Consider the following 27500-nt stretch of genomic DNA (forward strand, 5'->3'; position numbering starts at 1 on the left):
TGACTCTGCACGTCGCAAGTATATGTTTTTCCTACGTAGCAAGCTTTGAATGTACATTTACTCATTCATTATCATCATCATCATCGTTTTGCGCCGAGGTCCACCAATTCCATATCCCCAAAAGCTGTCTGGCGTCCTGGCCTACGCCATCGCTCCATCTTAGGCAGGGTCTGCCTCGTCTTCTTTTCCTACCATAGATATTGCCCTTATAGACTTTCCGGGTGGGATCATTCTCATCCATACGGATTAAGTGATCCGCCCACCGTCACCTGTTCAGTTGGATTTTATTCACAACCGGACGCTTATGGTATCGTTCATAGATTTCGTCATTGTGTAGGCTATGGAATCATCCATCCTCATGTAGGGGCCAAAAATTCTTCGGAGGGTTCTTCTCTCGAACGCGGCCAAGAGTTCGAATTTTTCTTGCTAAGAATCCAAGTTTCCGAGGAATACATGAGGACTGGCAAGATCATTGTCTTGTACAGTAAGAGCTTTGACCCTATGGTAAGACGTTTCGAGCGGAACCATTTTTTGCAAACTGAAATAGGTTCTGTTGGCTGACAACAACCGTGCGCGGATTTCATCATCGCTGTTACCGGTTGTGATTTTCGAGCTTAGATAGGAGAAATTGTATTCAAAGTTGTATTCTCCTATCCTTATTCTTCCTGTTTGACCAGTGCGGTTTGATGTTGTTGGTTGGTTCGTCTTCGGTGCTGACGTTGCCACCATATATTTTCTCTTGCCTTCATTGATGTGCAGCCCAAGATTTCGGGCTAATCGCCGCGTGCTCGATCTGGATGAAGGCAGCTTGTAAGTCTCGGGTGGTTCTTCCCATGATATCGATATCGTCAGCATAGGCCAGTAGGTGGACTTAAAGAGGATCGTTCCTCTTGCATTTACATCAGCATCACGGATCACTTTCTCGAGGGCCAGGTTAAAGAGGACGCATGATGGGGCATCCCCTTGCCGTAGACCATTGTTGATGTCGAATGGTCTTGAGAGTGATCCTGCTGCTTTTATCTGACCTCGCACATTGGTTAGGGTCAGCCTAGTCAGTCTTATTAGTTTCGTCGGGATACCGAATTCTCTCATGGCCGTGTACAGTTTTACCCTGGCTATGCTATCATAGGCGGCTTTAAATTCGATGAATAGATCGTGCAACTGTTGTCCATATTCCAACAGTTTTTTCATCACTTATCGCAGGGAGAAAATCTTATCTGTTGCTGATCTGCCTGGAGTGAAGCTTTTTTTATATGAGCCAATGATGTTCTGAACGTATGGGGCTATCCGGCCTAGCAGGATAGAGGAGAATATTTTATATATGGTACTCCGCAACGTAATACCTCTATAATTGCTGCACTGTGTGATATCTCCCTTTTTATGTATGAGACAGATAAAGCCTCGTTGCCAATCGTCAGGCATTGATTCGCTGTCCCATACCTTGAGCACCAGTTGATGAACCATTTGGCGTAACTGGTCGCCTCCATATTTAACCAATTCGGCTGTAATTCCATCGGCTCCTGGCGACTTATGATTTTTTAGCCGATGAATTGCACGGACTGTTTCTCCTAAACCTGGTGGTGGTAGTATTTGTCCGTCGTCTTTAGTTGGCGGGACCTCCAACTCGGCGATGTTCTGGTTGTTCAGTAGCTCATCAAAGTACCCATCGCTCGAATATGCCCATTCTGTCGGAAATCAGATTTCCCTCTTTGTCTCGACAGGATGAGCATCGAGGTGTATAAGGCTTCATCCTGCTGACTTGTTGGTAAAACTTCCGCGCTTGGTGCAGTTGCTCCCCATACTTTTCTAGTTCACAGACTTGTTGGTTCTCCCAGGCTTCCTTTTTCCGTCTGTCAAGTCGCTTCTCCGCTCGTCGGAGTTCGTGATAAGTCTTTGGGCGTGCCCGCGTTCTTTGAGAATGCAACATTACTCGATATACGGCATTCTTCCGTTCCGTTGCTAGCTTACATTCATCGTCAAACCAGCCGTTCCGACTCCTTTTGCGGCTGGGTGGTTGTGAAGATCATTTGTAGATGCTTCATCTCCAGGTCCTCTGTTGACTGCGGTTATTGCGGCATCCATTCCCTCTTATAGGTGTCGCGGAGGGCTGTGTTGTGGATGGCTTCAGTGTTAACTCTCACCTGATTGTCAGAGGGGATTCTAGGTGGTATTGTTATTCGAGCTCGGAGCAGCAACGAGATAGTGATCCAAGTCTAGATTGGCCCCCTTATATGTTCTGTCATTCATCAAAGCTGAGAGGCATTCATACATAAAAAATCAAAATATTTCCTAACGTATTTCAAAACCTTAAGATATAAATATATGTTTTTGCATTTATGTGCATTGAAGACATAATTATTACGAACATCCTAAACACAGCACCCGAAAACCAACCAACCAACAACATCAAACCGCACTGATCAAACGGGAAGAATAAAAATAGGAGAATACAACTTTCAGATCGTTGATAATTTCTCCTATCTAAAATCCGGCTCAATACGTTACGGTTTGCGGGTCACTTAATCCGTATGGATGAAGATGATCCAGCTCAGAAAGTCTATAGGGGCAACATCTATGGTAAAAACAGAAGACGAGGCAGACCCTGCCTTAGATGAAGCGATGGCGTAGGTCAGGACGCCAGACAGCTTTTAGGGATATCGAATTGATTGGACCTCGGCGCCAAACCGGGATGTCTGGAGTTCCTTATTAAGGCAGGCCTAGACCGGATACCGGTTGTTGTGCAGTTGATGATGATGATGATGATGATCCTAAACAAACAAACATCGCCCATTACCGCTTACTGCTGCGAACATATACACATCTATAAGCTTCTAGACTGATCGTACCCATCTGAATATTTTCGCTTTACTTCATACATAAAAGACACCCACTAAAAATATACATAATATATATATTTATAGGAATTGGAGGCTATACGCAAGTTTTCTACCCATATATGAATATGTCTATTACCTGTGTCTCTCATCTCAAGATACTGGGGCTAATATATAATAGCTGAAAAAGTCAAAATAATAAAAATTCCGTGTATCAAGCCCCTTTGTGAAAGGAGGAAGCATAGGTAGCTTCAGTCTGAATAGCTGCATGCCACTGCCGCGTTCTAGGGGATATGTGAGGAAAGTACAGGAACTTTGCAAGCTTGCAGATTACTCACTATCACCACACCTGGTATAAAATTCAAACCCAAAAATGAGAAGAATGAGGTATTTAAGGTCCCGTACGGCAAACCAGCTGGAGTCTTCGGACTTAGTGACTGGATCAGGCTCCCATAATAGACAGCTGTTTCGTCACAATCTGTGCGACCATTTCGGCAGTTTCGCATAGGCAGCGGATAAAGTGGACTGAGGAACTGAACTTCGGTATTATCCCACTTAACCCCCTACTAGGAACTAACGGCGAGGGCAGCTACAACATCTTCGCTTGTTGTACCATAGGCTCGTCGAGTGCTTCCCGCAATTTGTGAACATGACTGCGCAGCGGATCGCAGACAAGTACCGCTTCATTACTCGCAGCAACACAATCCCGGCCGTCATTAGGGAATGTGTTCGACTTGACGTCATCGCGGAAACTAGTAACCAAGAGTCGATGGGGGCAGAAGCGACGATGTCAACAACACTACGCCGCGCTGCAGGCAACAGTTTTAGTATTCGCCGAAGCACCCTTCTTCGTCATCCCACTGAAGTCTCCGCTGAGATTCGGGACGAATTCAAAAGAACGTGTATAGAATTTTCGAAAATCGATCCTTTGCATAGGCCAGCTATTCCCAGGCTCTCTGCATCTGCAGAAACTCCGAGAATTCTATCTAATTAATGATGAGAATGCATTTCGACTCTGTTTTGATATGTCGCTGTTGCTACTACAAACACCTCTGTGATGTAATTGCGGTTGTCAGACTGAACGATCAAAAGATTCGCTTCTGCGTTATTAGAGATCCACCATGAAAAATTCATCTCGAACGTGGACGTGATTCACTAAGGCACCTGGCTACCCTGAAACAAAGTAGCTCCGGCAATGCAAGCAGACCGGTCAAAAATAAAGTGCACAGGGTTTCCCAGAACTATGCCATCCTCAGTGAGACACTCGTAGTTTTAATCGTAGACACACTAAAGCAGAAACTTTCTGTCGTATGTAGTCAGTTGTGACGATATGGCCAAAGTCACTCCAGACGTGCCCATAAGTCAACACTTGGAACAAGCGGAGCTATTTCAGATCTCTTAAAGAATCCCAACAGAGCGTCCAGAGAGTACAGTTCTCGGTAATGGCAGCGTAAGAATATTGAGGTGCACTTTGGAGGTTATCCGCCCAGTATGCTGAGTGGATCACCACCGAAGGCAATCGCCATGAAGAAGAGGTTTAACGAACCATAAATAGCTGGAAGAACTGGAGGGGCCCAGGTCCTGATCGTGTGCAGAGTTTTTGGTACAAGAAGTTCACCAGTATACATGGTCGGTTGGCACACAGTATAAATCAGGTCATGAGTCGGCCGGAGGAATTTCCACGATTCCCCACTGCGGGGACTACCGACCTTATCCCTGAGAGGGACACGGTACACGACCCCGCAGATACAAAACCGATTACTTGCTTACCAACCCCTTACAAATTTATAAGATCCGTTATTAGTGAAAGGGTCAATGCGCACTTCGATACAACAACATTCTGTCCGAGAAGTAGACTGCCGGATCGGGTGAAGGGGTTTGGAAAAAGCAACACATTATAAACTCGGTAATTCTAGGACAAGCAACTAGAGGCCAAAGATGACCTCTTTAGTTGCTATATCGATTATACCGAGGCGTTTGACAACGGCCGGCATTTCTGACTAATTGATGTCCTACACCTGTCTCGCGCTGATCCGAAACTGATGAAGTTTTTGGCGGCAGTCATCGAAGGGCGGCACACCACCTTATCAGTGCTTTCATCTGAGCATCTGAAATCGGGGAAAACCACAGGACCTGACGATATCGCATCTGAACTCTAGAAAGAAAAGAGCTGGGACCCAACACTGTGGCTCAGTGAATTCTTTAATCGGGTTATTCAGGAAGGTAGAACATCATCTGAGTGGCAAGAAAGTACCACTGTTCCAATATGGGAAAAGAAAAGTAGTCCAGCAGAATGTTCAAATTGCCGTCCGTTCCGATTACTTTCCCATACCATGAAGATTTTTGAACGCATTTTTCACAACCTATTCGTGAAACCGTTGAAATAACCGTGAATCAAGCCGGATTTGTCAAAAACTGCAAAACTACTGGTACAATACACGCTGCGCGGTTACTCATGGAGAAATACCTCGGACCGGAGAAAGCGTTTGACCGTGTGCCATACGAACTCATCTGATATGCTTTACGAAAACACATAGTGCCAGAAAAGCTCGTGCGCTGGGTTTAATTGCTCTACCACGATCCAAAAAGTAAAATTCGAGGTATGGCGGGTGTATTAAAACCGCTTCGTTTCTCTGTTGGTGTTCATCAGGGAAGCGCCCTCTTACCACTCCTCTTTGTTCTTGTTATGGATACCGTCGCACGGGACATCAAACGTTCAGCTGCCTATACACTGCTTTATGCAGATGATGTTTTCCTAGCTTCTAATAGCAAAAATGTTCTCGAGCAACTTGTCCAAAAATGGAATGATCGCTTCATGCAACACGGTCTCAGATTGAATCTAAATAAAACTGCATTTTTGAGGACCGATCCCCATGAAACAGGCATAATCACTGTCAGCGGAAGTGATCTGCCCAAAACTGATCGATTTAAATACCTCGGGTCAACGCTATTAGCCAATGAAGAACTGCGTTATGAAATTGCTTCACGCATTAACGCAACCTGGATGAAGTGGCGTTCCACAACTGGTGTTCTTTGTGATCGACGTATCAATGAACGTCACACATCTAAATCTGTCGTGCGTCCTTTCGCCCTCTATAGTTCTGACTATTGGCCGACGTTAAAAGATAATGAACGGCGTTTTGGGGTAAAGGAGACGAAAATGTTGCTTTGGACTAGTGGCGTGACACGTTTTGGTCACATCCGAAATGATGATATCCGCGATCGTTATAGAGTAGAATTCACTTGCCAAGATTGGTCTGAACATCTAACCAAAAGGCCGGCCGAAACAATGGTGGCTTGATACGTTGGATGGGGATTTATAAGCCTCAAGATTGCACTCAGATCAGGAATTTGATAAAGCCAAATTGCGAAACCAATTACGACGAGTTGACATCACTTCTGAACAGGACAAAGGCTGAAGAAAAAGAAGATAGAAAAAAAAAATCAAAATCGTCAGATATTGCTTTTCTCGATTTCCAGCCGCAAGCTTTTTAGGCATTCGCTCGAGGGGGTATTCTTCATTTTACTCTATTCCTCCATCAAAGCTTCTTCGAGGTCCTTTTTATTAGAAATATTGTTTTTATCCTTTCCTCGAAAAGTCATAGATAGCATTAAGGTCTGGAGACTGCGAAGACGTTGGCGAAGTAAAGGGTATGTTTGCACCTCTACACTAGGTTGCAAATTTTCTGATATGCTACACCTGAAAATTAGAAGAATGAGGTATTTAGCATATTCGGCTTGAGTTTATCGCGGCGGAAAGGGCCCGGGTCTGGCCCGGATGCAGGAATTCTGGTACAAAAAGTTCACCAGTTTTCATAATCGGCTGGCACACAGCACAAATTAGATCATGAAACGGGTTGAGGAATTTTCATCTTTCTTCACTGCGAGGATTACCTACCTTACCCCTAAAATGGACATAAGTCAGGGCCTCCCAGACATAAGCCCGATTAATTGCTTACCAACTCTTTACAAATTCATAACGTCTAATATTAATAGAAAGGTTCATGCTCACCTCGAGACCTAAAACATTCCAGCCGAAGACCAGAAAGGCTGCCGAGTCAGGCCAAGGGGTCCCAGAGATCAACTCAGTATCTACTCGGTAGTTGTAAGACAACCAATAAGAAGCCAAACAAATCTCCTTAGGTGCTACATCGATTATACCGAAGCTTTTGACAGCGTCCCGCATACCTGGCTAATCGATATTCTACATCTGTATCGCATTGATCCCAAACTAATAAAGTTTTGTGGAGTTTTTGCATTCATCTGAGGCTACCAACACCTCAGAACCCATCCGTATATGAAGGGGCATCTTTCAGGGGAATTCGTTGAGTCTTGGGTAAGAATAAAATAATCGCATTGAACATGTTCGATATCCCTTCACAGGCTTATGCATTCGGAATGTAGCCGTGGACGAAGACCGATCTGGAAAACATCCAGCATTATCCAAGTTTTGTCGTGAAGCGAATGAACCTGTCTCATGACATCAGAAGTAGGTGGTTGACATGACATAACATATTTTTGAGCAGGCGACTACCTCGCCATTTGCCGATTGAGACGTTAAAGTGTCTCATTTCTGGCTGCATGTACTTGATAGTTCTGCTTACAGCATGTATTGGGACTGCTATGTTCTAACTGATCGCTACATACCGCACAACAAGCCGGACGTGCTACTAATTGACAAGCTTGGTATATTATTAATGTTGCTATCCCCCATAGAAGCAACATTGAATCGAAATACGTGGAGAAGAAGGCGAGCTATGAGCTATTGGCTCGGGAAATCAAAGAAAATTGGCATCTCGGGCGAGTGGTTTTGTTCCCATAACATTGTTATCTACAGGTATTGTATCTAAATCGCTCACGGCTTCCCTTGATGTCCTGCGACTCTCCCACAGTCTGGTTTAAACCATGCAGAAATATACTATTCTGCATACCTGTTCGATGTTTGGGGAGTCCTCGACGGATTCTTCCACTAACCTACCACCGGCCACCAGCATCAGCGCCCCTTTATCTTTTATGTAGGAAGACTCGTCCAAGCTTAAACGCTTGGCACTTAGTGCTAATATTAGGTAAAATCCGGTCGGAAATATTTCAGCCTGTTCACGACTCAGTCTAAACAACAAGATTATCCTGTTCAAGACGAGCACGAGGCCCGAAAATCTTTATGGGTTACCTATATGGCATCATGGAGCGAACGAATAAAAAAACAAACTACAAAAAATGCGGAACAAATGTCTCAAACTGGTCTACAACAAACTCTTTGTCTCCCCACTGAAATCTGGGAGTTGAGTTTCTCACGGCCAAAGCAGCGTTAATCCACAGCAAATTTCTTGCGAATTGTTCCCCTTCACACAACCCTTCGTTAAATGGCTGATCCAGTGGGTGATTCACTATGCGCCATTATTATTGAGGTGAGTATAAGTTAGGCTAAGGTACTCTAAGGTTTTTATAACAATTTCCTTAAATAATATACCGTAAGCGATTGTAAGTAACTACCTAGTTTGGTTTGTCAATTTAGTATATAGATAGTGAAGAGCTAAGAGTAGCTAGACCCTATGTACAAATATTGTAAGTGCTGTGATACATTCCAATAAATATTAGCTAAACTAACTAAAATATGTATAACGATATTTACTTAGAGAAAACTGTTCTAGTATACACAAATCAAGATAATCTTATTTGGAATCCTAAATTTAAACCTTAATCTTCGGGGAAGGGTAAGTTCGTTTAAACTAACCAGAGACGCTTATTATAGAATTTCACTTGTAAAAAGAATTGAATACAACCGATTTTACACAATGTAAACTATTTACAAAGAAAAGGACGGCACGCAGCATAACCTCATTTAGTGTAACTTGATATACTTTGGTAACCAAAAGTAAAACCAGATACTTTTATTAGTTAAATTTTATTGATATGATGAATTGGAGTTGGTTAGACGACGCAATGTTAATTAGAAACGAATTTTTATTCCATATTTTGAACTTTGAACAAATTTCATGTGCCACAGCAATTTACCCTCCATTTGTGAATATTCTCATGATATGTTTATTTTAAGGTGGAAATGTATCATCATTCTCATGCGAATTCCCATAGACCATATTCTCCCACGCTCCTTCCCTGCAACCATCATCCAATATCCAGCCAATTCGTTTCTACGCATCTCGTCTGCTAATATGTTTTGGGGTGATTAAGCCATATGTCATGTTATTTCCTCCCACCGAAAACCCAAGTATCTGCAACGAAACATGCAATCCATTCGAATCGTGATGCACTTGAATAATAAAACTCGTCCTATTCTCCCTGCATTCCGCAGGATCGCAGCATCACTTTCGCATCTATTGCATACGTTCTGACGTGCATGCATTTGTCCGGCCGCAATGACAGGGAGGAATATGAGTTCAGGCTTTGTTTTAGGTTGTCGTTGGTTATTACAAGTCAGCGGTGGTGAATCAGTAGTGTCACCCACTAGGGGTGAGGGTGGCATGGTCACCTTACAATATATGTGCATTCATTTCGGTATCCGCGGCGGAAAGGTGTGAGGATGTATCGACGCTCGGGATATTTTGTTGCGTTTTGAAAGTTACGACAGATGGGAAAATGGGATCAATCGAGCGTGGGAACTGTGTTTGCCCACGGTGTTTTGTGTGGAATAATAAACATTGTCCACCTCATCGTACAGATAATGACATCAAACTATTATAACAGTAATTAGTAGTCTTTTCAGTGATTAGGCAACTCGGAGAGGAGAGACAATTTCCGATTAGGTTAGATGGACAGGTGCTCGGAAGTTACTTCGAGTATGTATCTTTTTATGCTAAATATATGTGCAATGAACTAAGTTACAAATGTGATTTCACTAAGTTTGGGGAATCAAAGAAAAAGTAAAAGGCAAAATATCGTCTATTATCCTTCAGTCGTCACATTTACGGGCAATAATAATTGCCTATATATCTTGTTTTGTCTAATGATTTTATCTATAACACTGACTTACACGGTTTTTACACTTTCGGAAGATGGGTATATTTTTAAAGATTCTAGTTCACTGAGTACCGGAAAATATTTTAAAAAGTCGATCATGTCTAGTTTAAAAAATATATATTAAATAAAAAATAAAAATAAATTAACATTCATGAAATATGAAATGCAAAAAATTAAATACTTAATTCTACTTTGCTTGATATAATTTTCTTGATCTGATTCCTTTAAAATATAGAAGCTGTGGTCCCCTAATGTACCTTCGTCCTAAAAACTTTTGTATCCGCTGCGCCTCACTCCCGGCATCCAGGTTTTCGGAAAAAAAATTCAGGTGTGAATGGAACAATGTATTTTGAGCGAATTTTGTTATTCATCATCATCATCAACGGCGCAACAACCGGCATCCGGTCTAGGCCTGCCTTAATAAGGAACTCCAGACATCCCGGTTTTGCGCCGAGGTCCACCAATTCGATATCCCTAAAAGCTGTCTGGCGTCCTGACCTACGCCATTGCTCCATCTTAGGCAGGGTCATCCTCATCCATACGGATTAAGTAACCCGCCCACCGTAACCTATTGAGCCGGATTTTATCCACAACCGGACGGTCATGGTATCGCTCATAGATTTCGTCATTGTATAGGCTACGGAATCGTCCATCCTCATGTAGGGGGCCAAAAATTCTTTGGAGGATTCTTCTCTCGAATGCGGTCAAGAGTTGTACAGTAAGAGCTTTGACCCTATGGTGAGACGTTTCGAGCGGAACAGTTTTTGTGTGGGCGGATTTCATCATCGTAGCTGTTATCGGTTGTGATTTTCGACCGCAGCGATAGCGTGAATAAGGAGTGTATCTGAAGTGATGATGTGGTGGAGAAACTAATAGCTTTTATCGGAGCGGCATATAATGGCGAAAAATGCCACGTGCTGCACCGAAGTAAAATCTCGGAGGATTTTGAGGTCAAAACAGGGTCTGAGCGGTTTATTTTGTCACCGACATTATTTTTTTTTGTTATTGGTGATGTTCTTCATGCTGCCTTGTCCGGAGGACGTGGAGGAATTGAATGGGTGATGACATATTTGCTCAAACACCTAGACTACGCTGATGACATCTGTTTGCTCTGTCACCGGGCTATGGACTTTGGCCAAATGGCTCTGGATTCAGAATGAGAGGCAAGTAGAGTTGCACTGAAAATAAACATCAACCGAACCAAGGTTCTCAGTCTGGTAAGTCATCGCACTCTCCTTATTTGCATTAATAGGCATCGAAGGCGTCGATCAATTTGTATATCTAGGAAACGTGATGGTCATGCCGAACTGGCTGTTGCGCTATTTTATGCAAACGTTCTTGCTATGTTCCTGTACGGCAATATTGCATGGGAAGTGATCCCAATGTTACTCAAAAGGCTTTGTCAAAACCCGTCTGTATCATATCATCAGAGTACGCTGCCCTGATACTACTACAAACGAAAAACCTGTTCGGAACTCATACGCACTATGATAGAAAGGCGGAGGTGGCAGTAGAAAGGTCACACATTAAGAAGGGGCGACAATTGCATTGTTGGTTACCCCATACAGTGGAATCCACTTTACCAAAAGAACTAGCTAGTGGGTCGTCCTAAAGGCGCTTGGCGCAGAACAGTAGAGAAGGCATGCAGGCGTCGCAGGAAATCATGGTGGGAGACAAAGGGTATTTCGAGTTATCGCAAACAATGTCGCGTGAGGATGTTTGAAACGCTTTACCCCAGCAAGGAATAAATGGCAATCATACGAAGATGATTTGGTATTACCGATATGAAGAAAAACAGTTAGGCTTAGATTTCACATAAGTGTTTTACACGAAATATTAAAAAGGGCTGGGGAGAAGTGGATTGCTCATAAATGCGACTTTAATATTTCAGGCGAATGTCAATTATTCTCGTTAAATATGACGTCAGCATCTTATTTGGATCGTTTTAAAAGCAGTAGATTCCCGGGAAATTACTAAGTTTAAATTACTATAACTTTGGCGTTTATTGACAGATTTCTGTGACATGTGGCATGTGTATGCAAAATATTGTCCCCTATGCTGTAGCAAAATTTGGTATTCCTAGGATGAACCTAAAGGGGCTATTTCAGCCAATTTATAAAAGTTGGTTATGTACTGTTGGTGTGTTTATTTGAGCAGATATCGAATGACAGATATTTTGAAGCCTAGATTCCATCTAAGTGCACCACGCTGACTTTTTGCGGATGTTTGGGTTGGGTAGTTTCCGCTTTAAGTGTGAATATTTTGACTCATTAGTCTCGCACTTTACTATTCACGTCAAAACTAATATCAGTTCCAAAAAGTACTATTCGCTTTCACCCCGCTTTCACTTGGTACCCCACACGACTATATCCTATAATTGTAAACCCCCTTTGCATGTACAGGGAACCACCTAAATTTATGTGACTGGATGTCGGATACCAGTCGACTCAGTACCTGAGTCAAATCAGGGTAATCATTTTGGACGAACGCAGTGCTGACCACATTGCCTCCTACAATGTACTGCAGTGTACCTTTGCGATCTCAAATGAAGTGCTCTAACACACTTCAAGGCACTGATCCAATATGGATTGTTGCACCAACGATTATTATTATTAATATGGTCTGAGCATCGAAATCAATGGTAAGCAACCAAAAAGTCGGCCGAAACAAAAATGGCTTCATACGCTGGATGGGGATTTAAAGGCCTCGCGATTACATCCAGATCAGACATTTGATCAAATAAAATGGCGAAACCGATCACGATGAGCCGACCCCGCTTGTGAATGGCACAAAGGTTGAAGAAAAAGAAGAAGATGTGAAGAGCGACGAGTGCACGATAGCTCCCTGGCACATAGCTAAAAATTGCATTTTCCTCTATTTTTTAGAAAGCGATTTAAATAAATTATTTGATTGAAACCCCTGTATTGATAATAATCAACCTTATACGTAATATTGTTAACAAATGCCAAGAATTTAACCTACATCAGATATAGTCGGGAAAACGGAAGCACGGCAGTTCATGTATGAAAAGTTTTGTTTGCATCTTCTGTGAGTATATTTGAGTGCAGAACTATCTTATTTGCATTTAACATGTCAGATTACTCACCTTAGTGTGACGTTGATATTTAGTTGCAGTAAATTTACACGGTGAAGTCAACTTTGAGCTATTGTAACTTTGCTAGTAATAGTACGATTTTGATCAAACCTGGGGATAACATGTTTCACATTATATTCTATATTACCACAATTACTACAATTTTTATAGATCTAGGATAAACTTAAGGGGGGGTTTCTACTAAATTTTCCCAAAAATATGGTAATATACTATTATTAACTTAATTTGAGCAGATAGCGATATAGTATTTCGAGGCCTGGGCACCATATAGACGTAGTTTCATATTTTTTTCAGATTTTTTGGTTGGCTAGTTTCTGTAAATGGGTCCGTTAAAGAAATCATCACTTTCCACGCCTCTCACTTCTCTCTTTGCTAACAAATGTCTAAACCAAAAGTATTAATCGAGATCTTTCATTTGATATCCAACATGTCTATATTCGGAGAAAAAAAATTTTACACCCTTCTTTTGCATGTATGGGGACCCCCTTATATCACTCACTGCATGTCTGGGTGTTCACAGTTCCCACCTCCTCACCAAATTTCGTATCAATCGGTATAGCCGTTTCTGAGAAAAGTGTGTGTGACAGACAGACAGACGGACAGCCAGACAGACATGGAACCGATTTTAATAAGGTTTTGTTTTGCAAATAAAACCTTAAAAAGGGCTGGAGAGAATTAGATTCTTCTTGAATGGAGTTTTATGATTTCACTCGAATGTCAATTATTCTCGTTAATTATCACGTCAGCATCTTATTTGTATGGCTTAGGATGCTATTAATTCCCACGAAATTGATAAGTGTGAACTGCTATAACTTTGACACTAATAGTTGGATTTTCATGAAACTTGGCATGTGCATGCACGAGGCTGTCAAATTTAGTACACCTAAGATGAACTTAAGGGGAGTTTTTCAGTCAATTTTTAAATTTAAATTAAATTTAAATTTTGAACAGATTTCAGAATGGCGCATCCTCGAGGATTGGATTTCTCATAAGTGTTTTACACAAAATCTTAAAAAGGGCTGGAGAGAAGTAGATTCTCCATAAATGCCACTTTAATATTTCAGGCGAATGTCAATTATTCCCGTTAATTATGACGTCAGCATCTTATTTGCATGCTTTGGAAGCAGTTACTTCACGCGAAATTGATAAGTTCGAACTGCTATTAATTTGGCATTAATAATCAGATTCCCATGAAATTTACCAAGTATATACGAAATATTGTCCTATGTTGGCACAGAATTTGGAAGTCCTACGATGAATTTAAGGGGGGTTTTTCAGTAAATTTCTAAAAGCTGGTAAGATACTATTAGCAAGCTAATTTGAGCAGATATCGGAATGGGACACATTTTGAGGCCTAGATTTTATCTAGGCACACCATCCTGATGTTCCTTGGATTTTTAGGTTGCGTAGTTTCCAAAAAAGACTCCTGTCTCATAAAAGTGGGTACATTTTGACTCCTCACTCGCGCACTTCTCGACTAAACTAATATCAATTGCGGAAAGTACTAATCGAGACTTTTCATTTGATACCCTACACATACATACCCTACCCCCTTTGCATCTATGGGAAGCCCTCCTTTAAACTCCACCTAAATTTATGCCACTCGCTGTATGCGTGGGATATCATGGTTCCCATTTGTTCATAAAATTTCCTTCGAACCGATTTAGTCGTTTTGGAGACAGACAGACAAACAAACAGTGAATCGATTTCACACAAAACCTTAAAAACTAATATCGTTTAGATCATTTCCAGTCCAGAATATTTGATTCGCATGGTGTCGTTTTGTAGCTTTACTTCTAACTAACCAAATGTCAACGTTGTTCAATTGCGGGCAGTGAGGAATGATAATGCTTCTGAAAAGTATGAGAAAATACAGTTTCAACATTGTATCCATAGATATGTCTCAAACATTAAAGCGGAAATAGTGTTTCCTTTCAGATTCCTCTATCATCATTCACGAATTCGGTATAAGTTATTTAATCGTCACCGAATGAAATGAGTTTTCCCACCCATTATCCATTGCGACATCCTTTTAACGATTGCATTGCATTAAATTCACCGATCCAAATAAAAGATACGCTCTACGTTAAGAAGTCTAAGGCAAAAAATCATTTGGAATATAAAAGTTTCTCTGAAAGTAGATCGCAGGAAGTAGCTTATTACACATTATCCTCGAAATGTCGGCTTGCTCGAAAAAAAGGATATCTCTGAATGGTCAGAACGAGTACATGCAATCACAACTCTATGGAGGGAACATTTACAGGCATTTATGAATATAAGATTTACGTGTACTCCCCTCGCGACAGGATATCCAAAAGAACTCCTCACTTTGCGCATTTTGAAAAGTACTTTGCAGAAAGATTGCTCCTTATATGTATGTTTGGAAATTGAGCAAGATCTCTGCTGTTCAGTTGGTTGGTTCTGTCCTGATATTATGGAACTTACACTCTGCGTTGTTGATTGATATTCGCTTTCCTTTGAATAGAAAGTAATATCCCTAGATAAGTTTCGACTCCTTTATATATCGTTGCTGAAATCAAAGAAATTAGCCTTCAAAGGTATTGGAGCATTCATTTATTATTTGCATATTTATTATTACCTTTAAAGCATATTTAAGCGAAACTGATAACGTAAAACACAACACCACTGTAAACCGCGTATTACCGAAATAAAAATCATGAAAAGGACAACGTTTTTCAATTCAAATGGAAGGCGAACAAAATGACTTGAAACGGAAAGACACACCTTCACGAAGTTTGAATAAGAAATTTGAGAAGCTAAAGACTTTTTTCTTGAACAAACGGTTTCAGCAACGATTATGTCGGATATGGGAGGGCAGGATAGGTTGCTCGGGTTGCTCTTTTGTTCACGCTCTGCCAGGACACCCTACAGAATACCTGTGTGACTATTTGCTTCGTGAAATCTTTGATCTTTAGCATTTTCCTGGACTTTAGTTTAAATGATTTTATGATTCTGATAACAGGTTGAAAAGCGAAGATGCATAGTGTCCTCGTTAAGTTTTCTGACGTAAATAGTAGCGATAACTATCTCTGAAGATTTCTCACAAAGTTCTTTGTACGATGCATGTTTAGTACTACGTAATGTTTGGTTCGGGGGCAGACACAAGACTCACAAATGTCATTCAGGTGCTAAATTGTCACTTTGGGTGAAGAGAGTGGACAGTTCCATCAGATAGAATATGGTATTGTATTTATGTTTACATCATAAAAACGGGAGATAAAAAGATAAATGCTACTAAACACTAAATATATCCAAGTGATTGGTGCGTATAAAAAAATGCTCCAAAGGATCGTATATAACTAAAGAGTAGCTAGTATTTGATTGTTTCTTATTCAATGGTAAACTATACAATTTTCGTTCAATTTAACTTATGGTTTTATGAATGTTATAGATTCAAATTTCATTCAGCAACCTCTTTTCCACTCAGCAGAATTTGTGTCTAAGGGTAGATATTAGAGAAGTAAGGGAATTTCTACTTCAGAACATTTTCTGCTTTTAACTGTAGTTGAAGCACCCGTAGCTTCATTATTTGGTTGTAGATTCCACTCCGTAGGTTTTTATTACCCAGCGCCAAGCGTTAGAATTATTTAAGTCTAAATTAAGTGGTTGAATTAAAATAATTTAACAATAGATTTTGGAAGAAGATAAAAGACGCGAACGGCTAACGGTTTCGTTCAGGAGGGGAGAAGCATTAGACGCTGATTTAGCCGTACCCTGAAAGCAGTATGACCAAAGCGGCTCGTATGTGTTAAACGCCACTTTTTAAAATTTTGCGAATTTCAACGTGAGTGAGACTTATATCGTAAGTAGATCCACCATACTTAAACCAAAATTTGACCACAGCTAAAAATGTTGATTTAAGGACTGTCGTTATCGAAAGTCTCCTCGAAATTGATGAAGAGCAAGTGAAACTAACACTTAACTCCGTGCATTGCACCCCGTACGGGGTTACGTGATCTGTATAGAAGGATCTAGATCAAAAATCAGCCTGCTCTTTGTCGATCAAGTTTTTCAGATTTTCTTTGATGCGTTTGAAGATTATTTTGGCTGCAGGTGCAACGATAAATAACTTTGCGAAGAAACCATCAAGCGCAGCGGCTTTACTACCTCTGAGTGCATTGATGGCCGAAATGACTTCTCTTCTACTTGGAGGAACAGTCCGTCTTCGCATATTACGGTGACTAGCCATTTCATCCACAAGAAAAGGAACCTCACCGGATGTGATACGGTTAAGAGCCATGGTGAAGTGTTCTTTCCTCCTTTTCAGCTGTTCATCGCAGTGGATGAGGAATCGAGCGTTAATATCCTTTACAGGATCATTGAAGGATTTGCGAGATCTTCCGGTATTTTGTATACCGTATCGTATCCAAGTTCGAGCGTAACTTCCACGACTTTGCTGTCAATGTCACTTCGGAACATGACAACGCCCAACGCAGCATCCAACGAAAGAGCATTTTTTTGGTGACGCAAAGTTCATCGATATTCTCAGGATGGTTGCTCAATGCTGTAATAGATCTACCGTTGCCGAGGAGCAGTTCATCATATAACCGGTTGATATTTAACTTGGGAGGTCACCGATCTCCAGCCCGCGAGGAGTAACGGACGACCACCAAATTATGATTTCTTTCGAGGCTGATGTTATTGTCTCTCTTATTACGTGCATTCAGGAGATGGCTCCTCAATCTACTGCTGATGGCGAAATGGTCAATCTGATGGTGCGGTGTCGATCAGTTCAAACGCAAGAGACCTTGTGGCAGGCTATGTGCTCAACCAATGTGCCTGTAATAACGAAGTGGTGAAAGCTGCAGAAATCCATAAACTCCCCACTATTACTGTTACGGTTGCTAAGACCATGTTTTGCCACCACATGTCCGAGCAAGTGTTGGAGCCCATCTTGGTATTCAGATCATCCATCAAGATCACAATGCCACCTTACTTGCTCATAGAAAGCATCCCTCTCCACTATATCGGAAATCTCCGTTGGTGCAGAGAGTTGCATAATTCGAATGCTCCTTAACTTGCGCCGGAATCTTGCAGTCAGAATCCTGCCAGAAACCGGCTTCCAGTCAAGACACTAAATTTGTATCTTCCACCTTTTACGAAGAGAAGACTTTGACTGTATTCTTAATAAACATCTCACTGGGCAAAGCAAACATGGAGTATTCAAATTTTTGTCCCGATTAAGCTCACGTACTCAATGAATCCCATATTTGTGACAATGAGCCTGTTGGCTCTTATGTCGTCCAGAAATGCCTGTGGGGGTGTGGTTTTCAAATATAACGCGAAGTTTGCTTTCTGGACATGCGGTTCCAGTTCTGACTTGATATACGTGTTGCACAATTTGAGGCCATCAGGAGGTAAGCGTGATGTTTTTTTGACTATTAGCACAACGTGGAAGCGTGGAAAGAATAGTCTGACTGAAGGATATTTTTGACATTTGGCGGAGCACATAAACGTTTGGCTATTGCTGCTAGAGAAGTTGTCCGCGATTTTCCTCTATGATTTTCCTGGAGCGTATAGGGTTTCAATAATGAAAACATAATGTCCGATCACTTGCGTCTTATGATTCTGGCCAGTGATGAAGAGAAAAGGAAAGGGTTTCTTCCTAGGCAGACTAATGGACGGACAAAGTGTGCAGCATTCAAAAAAGTATATTCAACAAAACGTTGGCGTAAATAACTCAATCAACACTATTTGTCAATTTGAAAAGGGAATCGATCTGCAATGAAAATACGAGAGACAACTTGGAAAAGCACTCCTGTTCATTATGAACTGAAAAAAACATATACCGAGTGTCCTGCAGAGGTCAATGGATTAATTGTAGGCAATAGAAAGAAAAAAAAACAAACTACCTACATAAATATAAACTATAACGGCTACAACGAATCTGGTTTATAACGAACCAATCTCACAGTCGCGTCACATTTTGATTATTTCACTTTGGAAAATTACCGTATATAATGAACCCTGTTATAACGAACACTTGCATGTAGCGAATGTTGAAACAAAAAATTTGCGTAAATCATTGCAGGATGATGTGGACAAAATGTTGCTGAAGTGGTTTACACAACAAAGACACAGTGTCTTTGACAATAAGTGGAGCAGTTCTAAGGATAAAAGCTTAAGGCTTCGACCGAAAACTTAACGACGCGTTTATAAGCAGCCCAGGATGGATTGACAGATGGAAGGTACGTTATATAATAATATTTGTACTGGAAAAATTATTGATGAATCAGGATTCGTTGACACAGATGTGGTTAATAAGTAGACGACCACTGTTTGGGTAACAATTAATCATAAATTCGCCGATGAGAATATATTCAACGCGGATGAAACTGGCATTTTTTACAAATTGACTCTGGATAAAACTCTAAGGTTTAAAGCAGAAAGTACAAAGATGGAAAATTATTGAAAGAAAGAATTACGGGGTTGGTGTGCACTAATATGTTAGGCACTAAAAAAGAAAACTGTTAGTAATTGAGAAATCACATTATTGTGCTAATAGTCGAGCGTGGATGACATCTGATATATTCACCAATTATGTGTGCCAATGGGACCAAGAGTTATCGAAAAAAAGATAAAATAGCATTATTGCTTGATAATTGTCCCGCGCATCCAAAACTTGGCAAGTTTAGTGCTGTAAAGCTAGTATATATGCCACCCTCAAAGCTCAAAACTACAATCCATGAACCAAGGGGTTATTCGTTAACTGAAAAGTCACTATCGAGGCGCTCTCCTGTTGAACATTGTGGACGCGGGTACGTGCTTTAATGTTACATTACTTGACGCAATCAATCTTTTATATAAATCCTTGCAAAAGGTTTCAACTGAAACAATTAGAAAATCTTACAAACACGCAGGTTTGTTGAAGATTATTGATAACAGTGCACTCGATCTATAAAAATAACGGACTATTTTAACTAATTTTTGTTAGAAAATAAATGTGCGGAGAATACATCGATTTTTGGCTCTATTCGGAAGACATATTTGGATATAGAGAAATGCAGCTATAGCGAACCAATTTGTCAGGTCCTTGGTGTTCGTTATAACCGAGGTTGACTGTATATAAGAAAATGTGCTTCAACCAATGTATTTCAAATCTGACAGCACAAAAAGACACAGGCTACTCATTATGGAAGGTCGTGGAAGATCGAAGAAGACCTGGACAACAAAGTGGGGTCTGGGTTCGTTCTGCAAAGGATAAGGCATACCTTTTCAGTGGTATCATCAGTATCTGGAAGGTACCATCCAGCGTCTAGATGCACAAGCATTTGCAAGCCTAACTCCGGCTCGAAAAATTGACCATTATTCAATACGGGGTGTACGACTAAATGAGTTGAGAAGCCGGTGTACTCAGCCGTTTTCCTCGCCCGGGCAACATCAAAGTATTCAACACAAATTGCATAAGGGCGTCCTGGAAGAATTCTTGGAAATCCTCAAGTTTTATTTATCCGAGCTCGTATTCAGAGTGAACCACGAATAAACATACTATGAATTGCAAACAAAACTGCAGCCACTCTACAGCAGTGTTTTGGACCTCTGCATACCTATGATAACCTTGCGATAATGAAACCAAAAAGCTATATTTGCAGATGATAATGCTATGCTGAGGAAGCAAAAGTTACAAAAAGCCATTGACCATTTTATAGAACAGACCAAGAAGTTAAAATTGAAATTAAATGAAACCAAACCGAAATATGTGTTTACTAACAGAAAGGTGAATCCAGGTCAAGTCAACGAACAAGATTAAATATTTAGGTACGGCACTCGATTAAATTCCAGATACAGATAAATGTACTGGCTGTTGGCGAGAAATCCCTAACTACCCGTTAAGTCACTAATTTACGGGAAGATTCTTAGTATCATATGAGCCATACAACTCTGCGCCTGTTTCAAGGGAACTAACTTGAAAGTCGTACAAACTTTCGAAAGGAAGAGCTACTTGGTATAATAAAATGGGACTTAACGATCTGCATAGGGACCTGCTAACACAGATGGTTAGTGATGTCATCAAAGAGGATAGTCAGCAGGATAAACAGGGTAGTCAACAACGATTACGTTCACATGAGAATAACGAAGTTCGAGAGACATCACCATTGTGATGAGACGACTGAAAATAGTAAAAGCGAATCAATTGCTCTCATAAAGGACAAACTATTTGCTTATAACCAAATTTCTAAAATTTGGTAATATACTATTATTCAAAATAATTAATATTTAAGCAGATGTGGGAACCCGATGTATTTGAGGCCTAGATTTCATATGAATGAACTGTTGAGAACGAGACCTGTTATACTTTTCGGGGCACGCATTAAGAGCCTGCACTCCTCTATGTTTCACTTTATCGAAAATGATATTACCAGCTTCGAAAAGTATAATACTAACTGAGCCCTTTCTTTTGATACCCAACAAGACCATATTTTGTGAAAAAAATTAAACCCCCCTTTCACATCTAGGGGGAGCCCTTAAAGCGCAGCGTCGGTTAATGCTGACTTAAAACAGAATGGAATCGAACATCATTGCTGAACACGTAAGACGAATTCTTACGTTAAAATGAGATTGACAACCACGATTTAATAGTGCAAGTGGTTTCTCCTGTGCACAGCTTCATGTCTTCGGACTCGGTTGGTCTGATACATCGAAAGTACTTCGGATTTGCTGACGTATTGCTATTTTTAAAACTTTTATTACTACTACTACTACTACTTTTAATATTGAACCCGAGCAGGCTATTGTACTTGTATATGACTCTCTCCAGTATTTTTCCCATGATATCTGAAAGTCGGACAAGGCAAGGTATTTGAGTCATTTTTCGGGTTCCGTCTACTGAGCATTAACCGACCCCACATACCTATACAAAAGTGTTAATGGATCGGTTAGTTTGTTTTTCCCATTACACCCACACATCTACAAATAATTACTCCTCGGAAGTGGGGTCAACGAATATTCACCCTAATTTGTTTTTAGGTAGGGTAAGTATATGTGTTTGCGTAAACAGTGTATGGATACCCGGAGCAGTACGCTGTCGGACTACTCAAAAAACGTCGCAATGCTCCCCGTCTCTGTACTTGGGTAAGGCACTCACGATACACATGCCAAGTACATCAGTCCATACCTTCATACCGTAGAGTAGAACAGCCTGCGCTGCTCCCATAAAAAGTGTCTCCTAGTATATGATATATAAGGTTCCCCACATTCGCCATTACAATAATAATCATTGGTGCAACAATCTAATTGGATCAGGGCCTAGATGTGTTAGAGCACTTCATTCAAGACCATAACGGTACACTACAGAACACTGTAGGAGGGAATGTGGTCAGCATTACGCTCGTCCGAGATTATTACCCTGATTTGACTCAGGTATTCATCCATAGCTGAGTCGATTGGTATCCGACGTTAAATCACGGTACAAATTCTACTACCTCCAGTGAACCACTTGAGATTCCAGGCACTCAAACATTCGCTGTTAACGGATTTAAAGCCGAAACTCAATCTGCAACTTTGTCCGCTTTGATTTGCTTCAAAAAGCTCATCTTTGAGTCGACCTTTAAATCAAGGGTATCCAACCGTTGGTTGTGACTCTATAGTCAAATCGGCAATCGACATGGAAACAGGTCAAAATGACTACTTCGGTTTTTTTCCAGGGCAATACTTAACTATAAGAAGGCATCCGTTTGCTCAACGCATCGATATGCCAAGTCCGCTTTGTGCCTCCGGCAACATGCGCTAGAACTTCATCTGACCGACCAGGCATGAACATCTCTTAGCAGAGGTCCGGCCCTAAAATTGATCCTTGTGGCACCACTAACATGATCTGCATACTCATCTGCTGCATAGCATCTATTAGAGCAGGGAGCGGGCCCTCATTCACTAGCCCGGGAAATGGAATGGATTTTCTAATATGCTAAGCATATTTGTCCATGTTACAGAATTGAAGGCATTTCTGATATCAAGTGCCACAAAAAGCACCCACCACACGTCGAGATCCGTGACTTCGTTCGTCAGTTCGATCCTTGAGCTGCAGCTACCGAAGATCTGCTGCTCCTGTGGCAGCTCAGTGGAGACGTGAACGGTGCGTTACGGTTCCTTCCTTCTTGTTATGGTCGCCACAGTGAAAGGTACATACTACGGCTTACAACGTTTTATAAGAAAAACCTGTCTTTGAAGTTAGAAAGAAAATAGTTACGCTGAATTCAAAAGTCTGAGTTCTATCGATTCAAAACATATTTTACTCAAAATACAATACTTCCAACCAGAGAGTTGACTTTATAAATGTTGGGATATCGCACCTCGTGCTATGATCAGTTTTGGACTTCGTTAACAGTGCTCGCTTGGTATTTGGTTTGAAATGGCGAACGTACTATCATAATATAAATTCCAGTAATTATCGGTGTTGGAGATAACTACACTCCCACTCGTACGGAAATCTTAGGAATCCGAAATCTTTCCCAGAGAGTAGAAGAAGAGGATGATTGTTAATATTCTCAAAATGGTGGGATATCTACGCGCTACCTGCCATCACAAAGGTAACAAAATAAAATAATAAATAATCCATAAAATCCATAAAATAATCCAGGAACGCATCAAACGGATCTTTCTGCATTGACCACATTAACACCCTATGGATAATTTTGGAACAGTGCGCGGAATTTACACACATCGATTTCGAGAAGCTTCCGATAGCGCGACAGGGAAAGGAAGAAACTAATAGATATTATCAGAAACTAGGAGAGGTATAGCAAATGTGTCCGAAGTGACTGTTTTTCATTACCTATTTTCCTTATTGAAGAGTAACAGAAAGCAGATAAAATTGAAAAGTAAACCCCATTGACGTATAATCCTACAATATCGCCCCGATTGACACAGAAATTCAGTCCATGATGCTCGTGCTTTCAAAATATAATATATTGGATTTGATGTGCATCCGTACAGATACACATGCGTCGACACATACTTGTATTTTCCATCGTTTTAACTTTTCTAAAAGTTTGTCAAAATTTTCAAATACTCATAAAGTCAGAAAAGATTTGCGTTTTTAAGTATGAAGTAGTCAAATTTGGAACATATTAAGTGTATATGCCTCAAAGGAACCACGGAAGGAGGTGTTTTCAAATATGCTAGCCATGCTGAAAGGTGGATATTAAATTCAATAGTTCATCAACAATTTCATAAACGGTAGATAAAAAGCATTACGAATCTGGAATACGCTCCATCCCTTCACTTACAGCGAGAGCGCAAATATATTCATTTCTGGAATAAATAGAATAATTGTGTCACAGAATTCCTCTAAATCCATTGCTAAGAAAAATATAATCTGGATATGAGTTAATAATTTCTTTTATTCCACTCGGAAAATGGCAAGTACACATGCCATTCATATATCTACATACAAGCATATATCACAGGAACTCCTTAGCAAATATTTAATTTAGGCATTTTTCAAATATTTTTTATGAATGAAGAGAGGGTCCATGTGATCATTATTATTATGACATTAGACCGATTTTAATATACTTTCTACCTGCAACCCCTGCACAATGAATACCACATCGTCATTGACATCGTAAACATCAACGTAAAGGGTGGAAGTGCCTTCCGAAAGGTGAACAAATAAACAGCAATAAAACTTTAGTCCCTTCCAGCGAGGCACACACACGACTTTGCCATTCATAAACCTGGCCTTTTAACGTTTCGCTTTCAGGAAAAGGACAGTCGTACAGTGGTAGCAGTTAGAGGGTAGAAGAAGGCAATCTTGCCAGCAGAAAGTTGAAATACCAGGGGATGGAATAACGAAGCCACTCCCCGATCACGGCATAAACGTCTCCAGGATCATCCCTGTGAATGAGGTTAGTTGCTCAAATCGAACCAATAAGGCCCAATTTGACTTGTTCATTTGAGCAGGGCGTACATGGCATTAGGTGAATAGTATATTAAGGATGGGAACCTCATAAATTGTGCGCAATTCCCAGTGGTCTTTTGATGAGTGATAGTGACCTTTCATGATCTTAATGGAAAATTTTTAGTGATGATATGAAGCGTGAGAGTGCTGTAAAATTGTCATAATCGAAAGTGGAAAGATTCGGTAGTTTAAAATAGTGCAAATATTAGCCATTATAACGAAGGAAAGTGCTGCATATTTTGTGCACTCAGTTTAGTGTTAGAAAGGATAGTTAAATGTGTAAAATGCAATCATCGAACAGCTCGCCATCTAACTCGCCTCCAATGGAGACACGATTTTCTAATATGAATGCGCCAACAGCTTCAAGTGAGTAGTGATTTCAATAATGCTAAAGGTCCTGCATAAACCCCCATACTAACTTATTGTAAGTTTGTGAGTCAAGTTATTTTGCTATCATTGGAAATCTGTCCGATCAACTCTTCATCAAATATATTGTAATCACGAAAAGTGGAATTTAGTTATGGTGCTCAACTTTATTTATTGATGTACATCTTTCTTACAAAAGATACATCAGAGAGTAATTTGATATGATGCTCCCTTAATAACATTCACCCCCATCAGGTTATTTACATCTGAAAAGTACCATTTGGTTTAAAATATTTATTTTTAGTTTAAAATATTTATTTTCTATTTAATTACGGAGTCGACATTTAACCCAGTAAACTTTAAAAATTTTAAGTAAATGTTATATCATGCAGGGAAACCGGTAGGAAAATGAACGTATTTCGATTTCATCAATGCCACCAAAATTTTAATTCGTTTTCATGTAATGTACGGATTCTTTGAGTAATCAGCCATTTCTTTAGTTATGCACTGAGGGTGAATAAATCCTAGTGAAAATCTACCTCGCTGCCCGCTATATTTTAACAGAAATTACTTTTGATAATCTCCTATGAGCGTAATGCTCCCCACATTGCTTCCTAGTATAGCGTTGCCGTCTAGAACAAATCTCGCTATAACACATTTCAAGGCGTGGGTCTAAATTGGATTATCGTTCCATCAATTATGATTATTACTATTGAAAAGTTTATGTAAACGTTAAATCCAATGAAAAACCATAATGAAATGATCAAGTTAGCTATAACGTTCCTGTTTCTACCTTCTTCGCTCTTCCATTCACCCGCAGAGTAAATTTAACGTTGATATCAACTAACCACTTTCCACTTCCATACTGAATCAAAGCTTGTTGGAATCTAAAAATAAATTCTTTTGTTGCAGGTCGAATCCTTTATCATATTCCTTGTAAAGTGTGCCGCGACCATAGTTCTGGCAAACACTATGGCATTTACGCTTGCGACGGATGTGCGGGATTTTTCAAACGATCAATTCGCCGGAACCGTCAATATGTCTGCAAAGCACATAATCAAGGACGTTGTGTAGTCGACAAAACCCATCGAAATCAGTGCCGAGCCTGTCGACTTAGAAAGTGTTTCGAAGTTGGTATGAACAAAGATGCAGTACAACATGAGCGAGGTCCACGTAATTCAACACTTCGAAGACAAATCAGTATCTGCAATGAAGTTATGGGCAGCGAAATGCCACTGCATGGCTTAGTATCAGCTGGTCTTACAGGATTACCGATGTCTCCATTTGGTGCTCCACCATTTGTGTTAGATCTCTCGATTCCCAGGATTCCACATATTCCACCACCTTCAATATTTGCTCATCCAGGTCTACTTCCGCCTCCTCCAACATTCCTACCGCCACGACCACCTCCACCACCACCACCTCCAAATAGTAACGAACTAAGCCTTCAAGAGGTTGCGGCTGAACATCTGTTCCGTAATATTCAGTTAACAAAACACATGGGAGCTTTCACGGATCTTTGTGTTGCTGACCAACTACTTCTGATTGAAGGGAGCTGGAAAGAACTATTCATCCTTTCAATAGTCCAGTACATGATGCCTATGAAATTCCAAAAGCTTCTGCAAACATACATAGCAGAGAAGGGCTACCATATCTACACGCACCAATTGACTAAGGATGTAGAAACTATCGACCAAATTGTGAACCATATTGTCAACCTCAATTTAACTCCGCAAGAGTTTGATTACCTCCGAGCGATAATCGTTTTCCAGAAAGCATACAACGATCGCATAATTTCTTCCACTTTTCATAGGAAGGATCATCCTTCGGTCTCAGCTCTCATGGCTTTGCGGGAGGCCGTGAAGGTTGAAGGGATGTACGATGAAGCTCGTGCGAACCTTATGAACTACTTGATAGACACCCGAGCAGGAGAGATGCGTTACAATGATATTGTCCGACTAATTCCATATCTTCGGGCTGCACCGCTGTACACCATTGAAGAATTATTTTTCAGGAAAAGCATTGGAAATACAACTATTATGAGGCTCATTACGGATTTGTATATTACTAAAAAGCTGTAGTTGTCATTCGGTTAATCAAACTTAAATTGTAATAGTCTAGCCCCAATCAGTGAATTCTATATTTCATGTAAATAAAATATTCGTAACGGAATTATGCTTTAGCAGAAATAATAATAATGTAAAAAAACATCTGTGATAAAAGGAAGTATATATAGAAATATGTCTCAATTTTAAGTTGAAAATTAAATTATAACACGAAAAGTTAC

General features: G+C 40.4%; 1 protein-coding gene across 1 annotated transcript; it reads left to right on the plus strand.

Moving 5' to 3' along the window:
* The first annotated feature begins 24986 nt into the window (after positions 1-24986).
* On the plus strand, positions 24987-27294 carry LOC119658159 (protein tailless). Its single transcript, XM_038065427.1, is given in 3 exon segments — positions 24987-25213; positions 26126-26419; positions 26480-27294. Coding segments are annotated over 3 exon segments (1200 nt in total). The 5' UTR covers positions 24987-25122.
* Positions 27295-27500: the final 206 nt, after the last annotated feature.

The sequence above is a fragment of the Hermetia illucens genome, chromosome 5, assembly GCF_905115235.1.
Source record: "Hermetia illucens chromosome 5, iHerIll2.2.curated.20191125, whole genome shotgun sequence".
Taxonomy (NCBI): domain Eukaryota; kingdom Metazoa; phylum Arthropoda; class Insecta; order Diptera; family Stratiomyidae; genus Hermetia; species Hermetia illucens.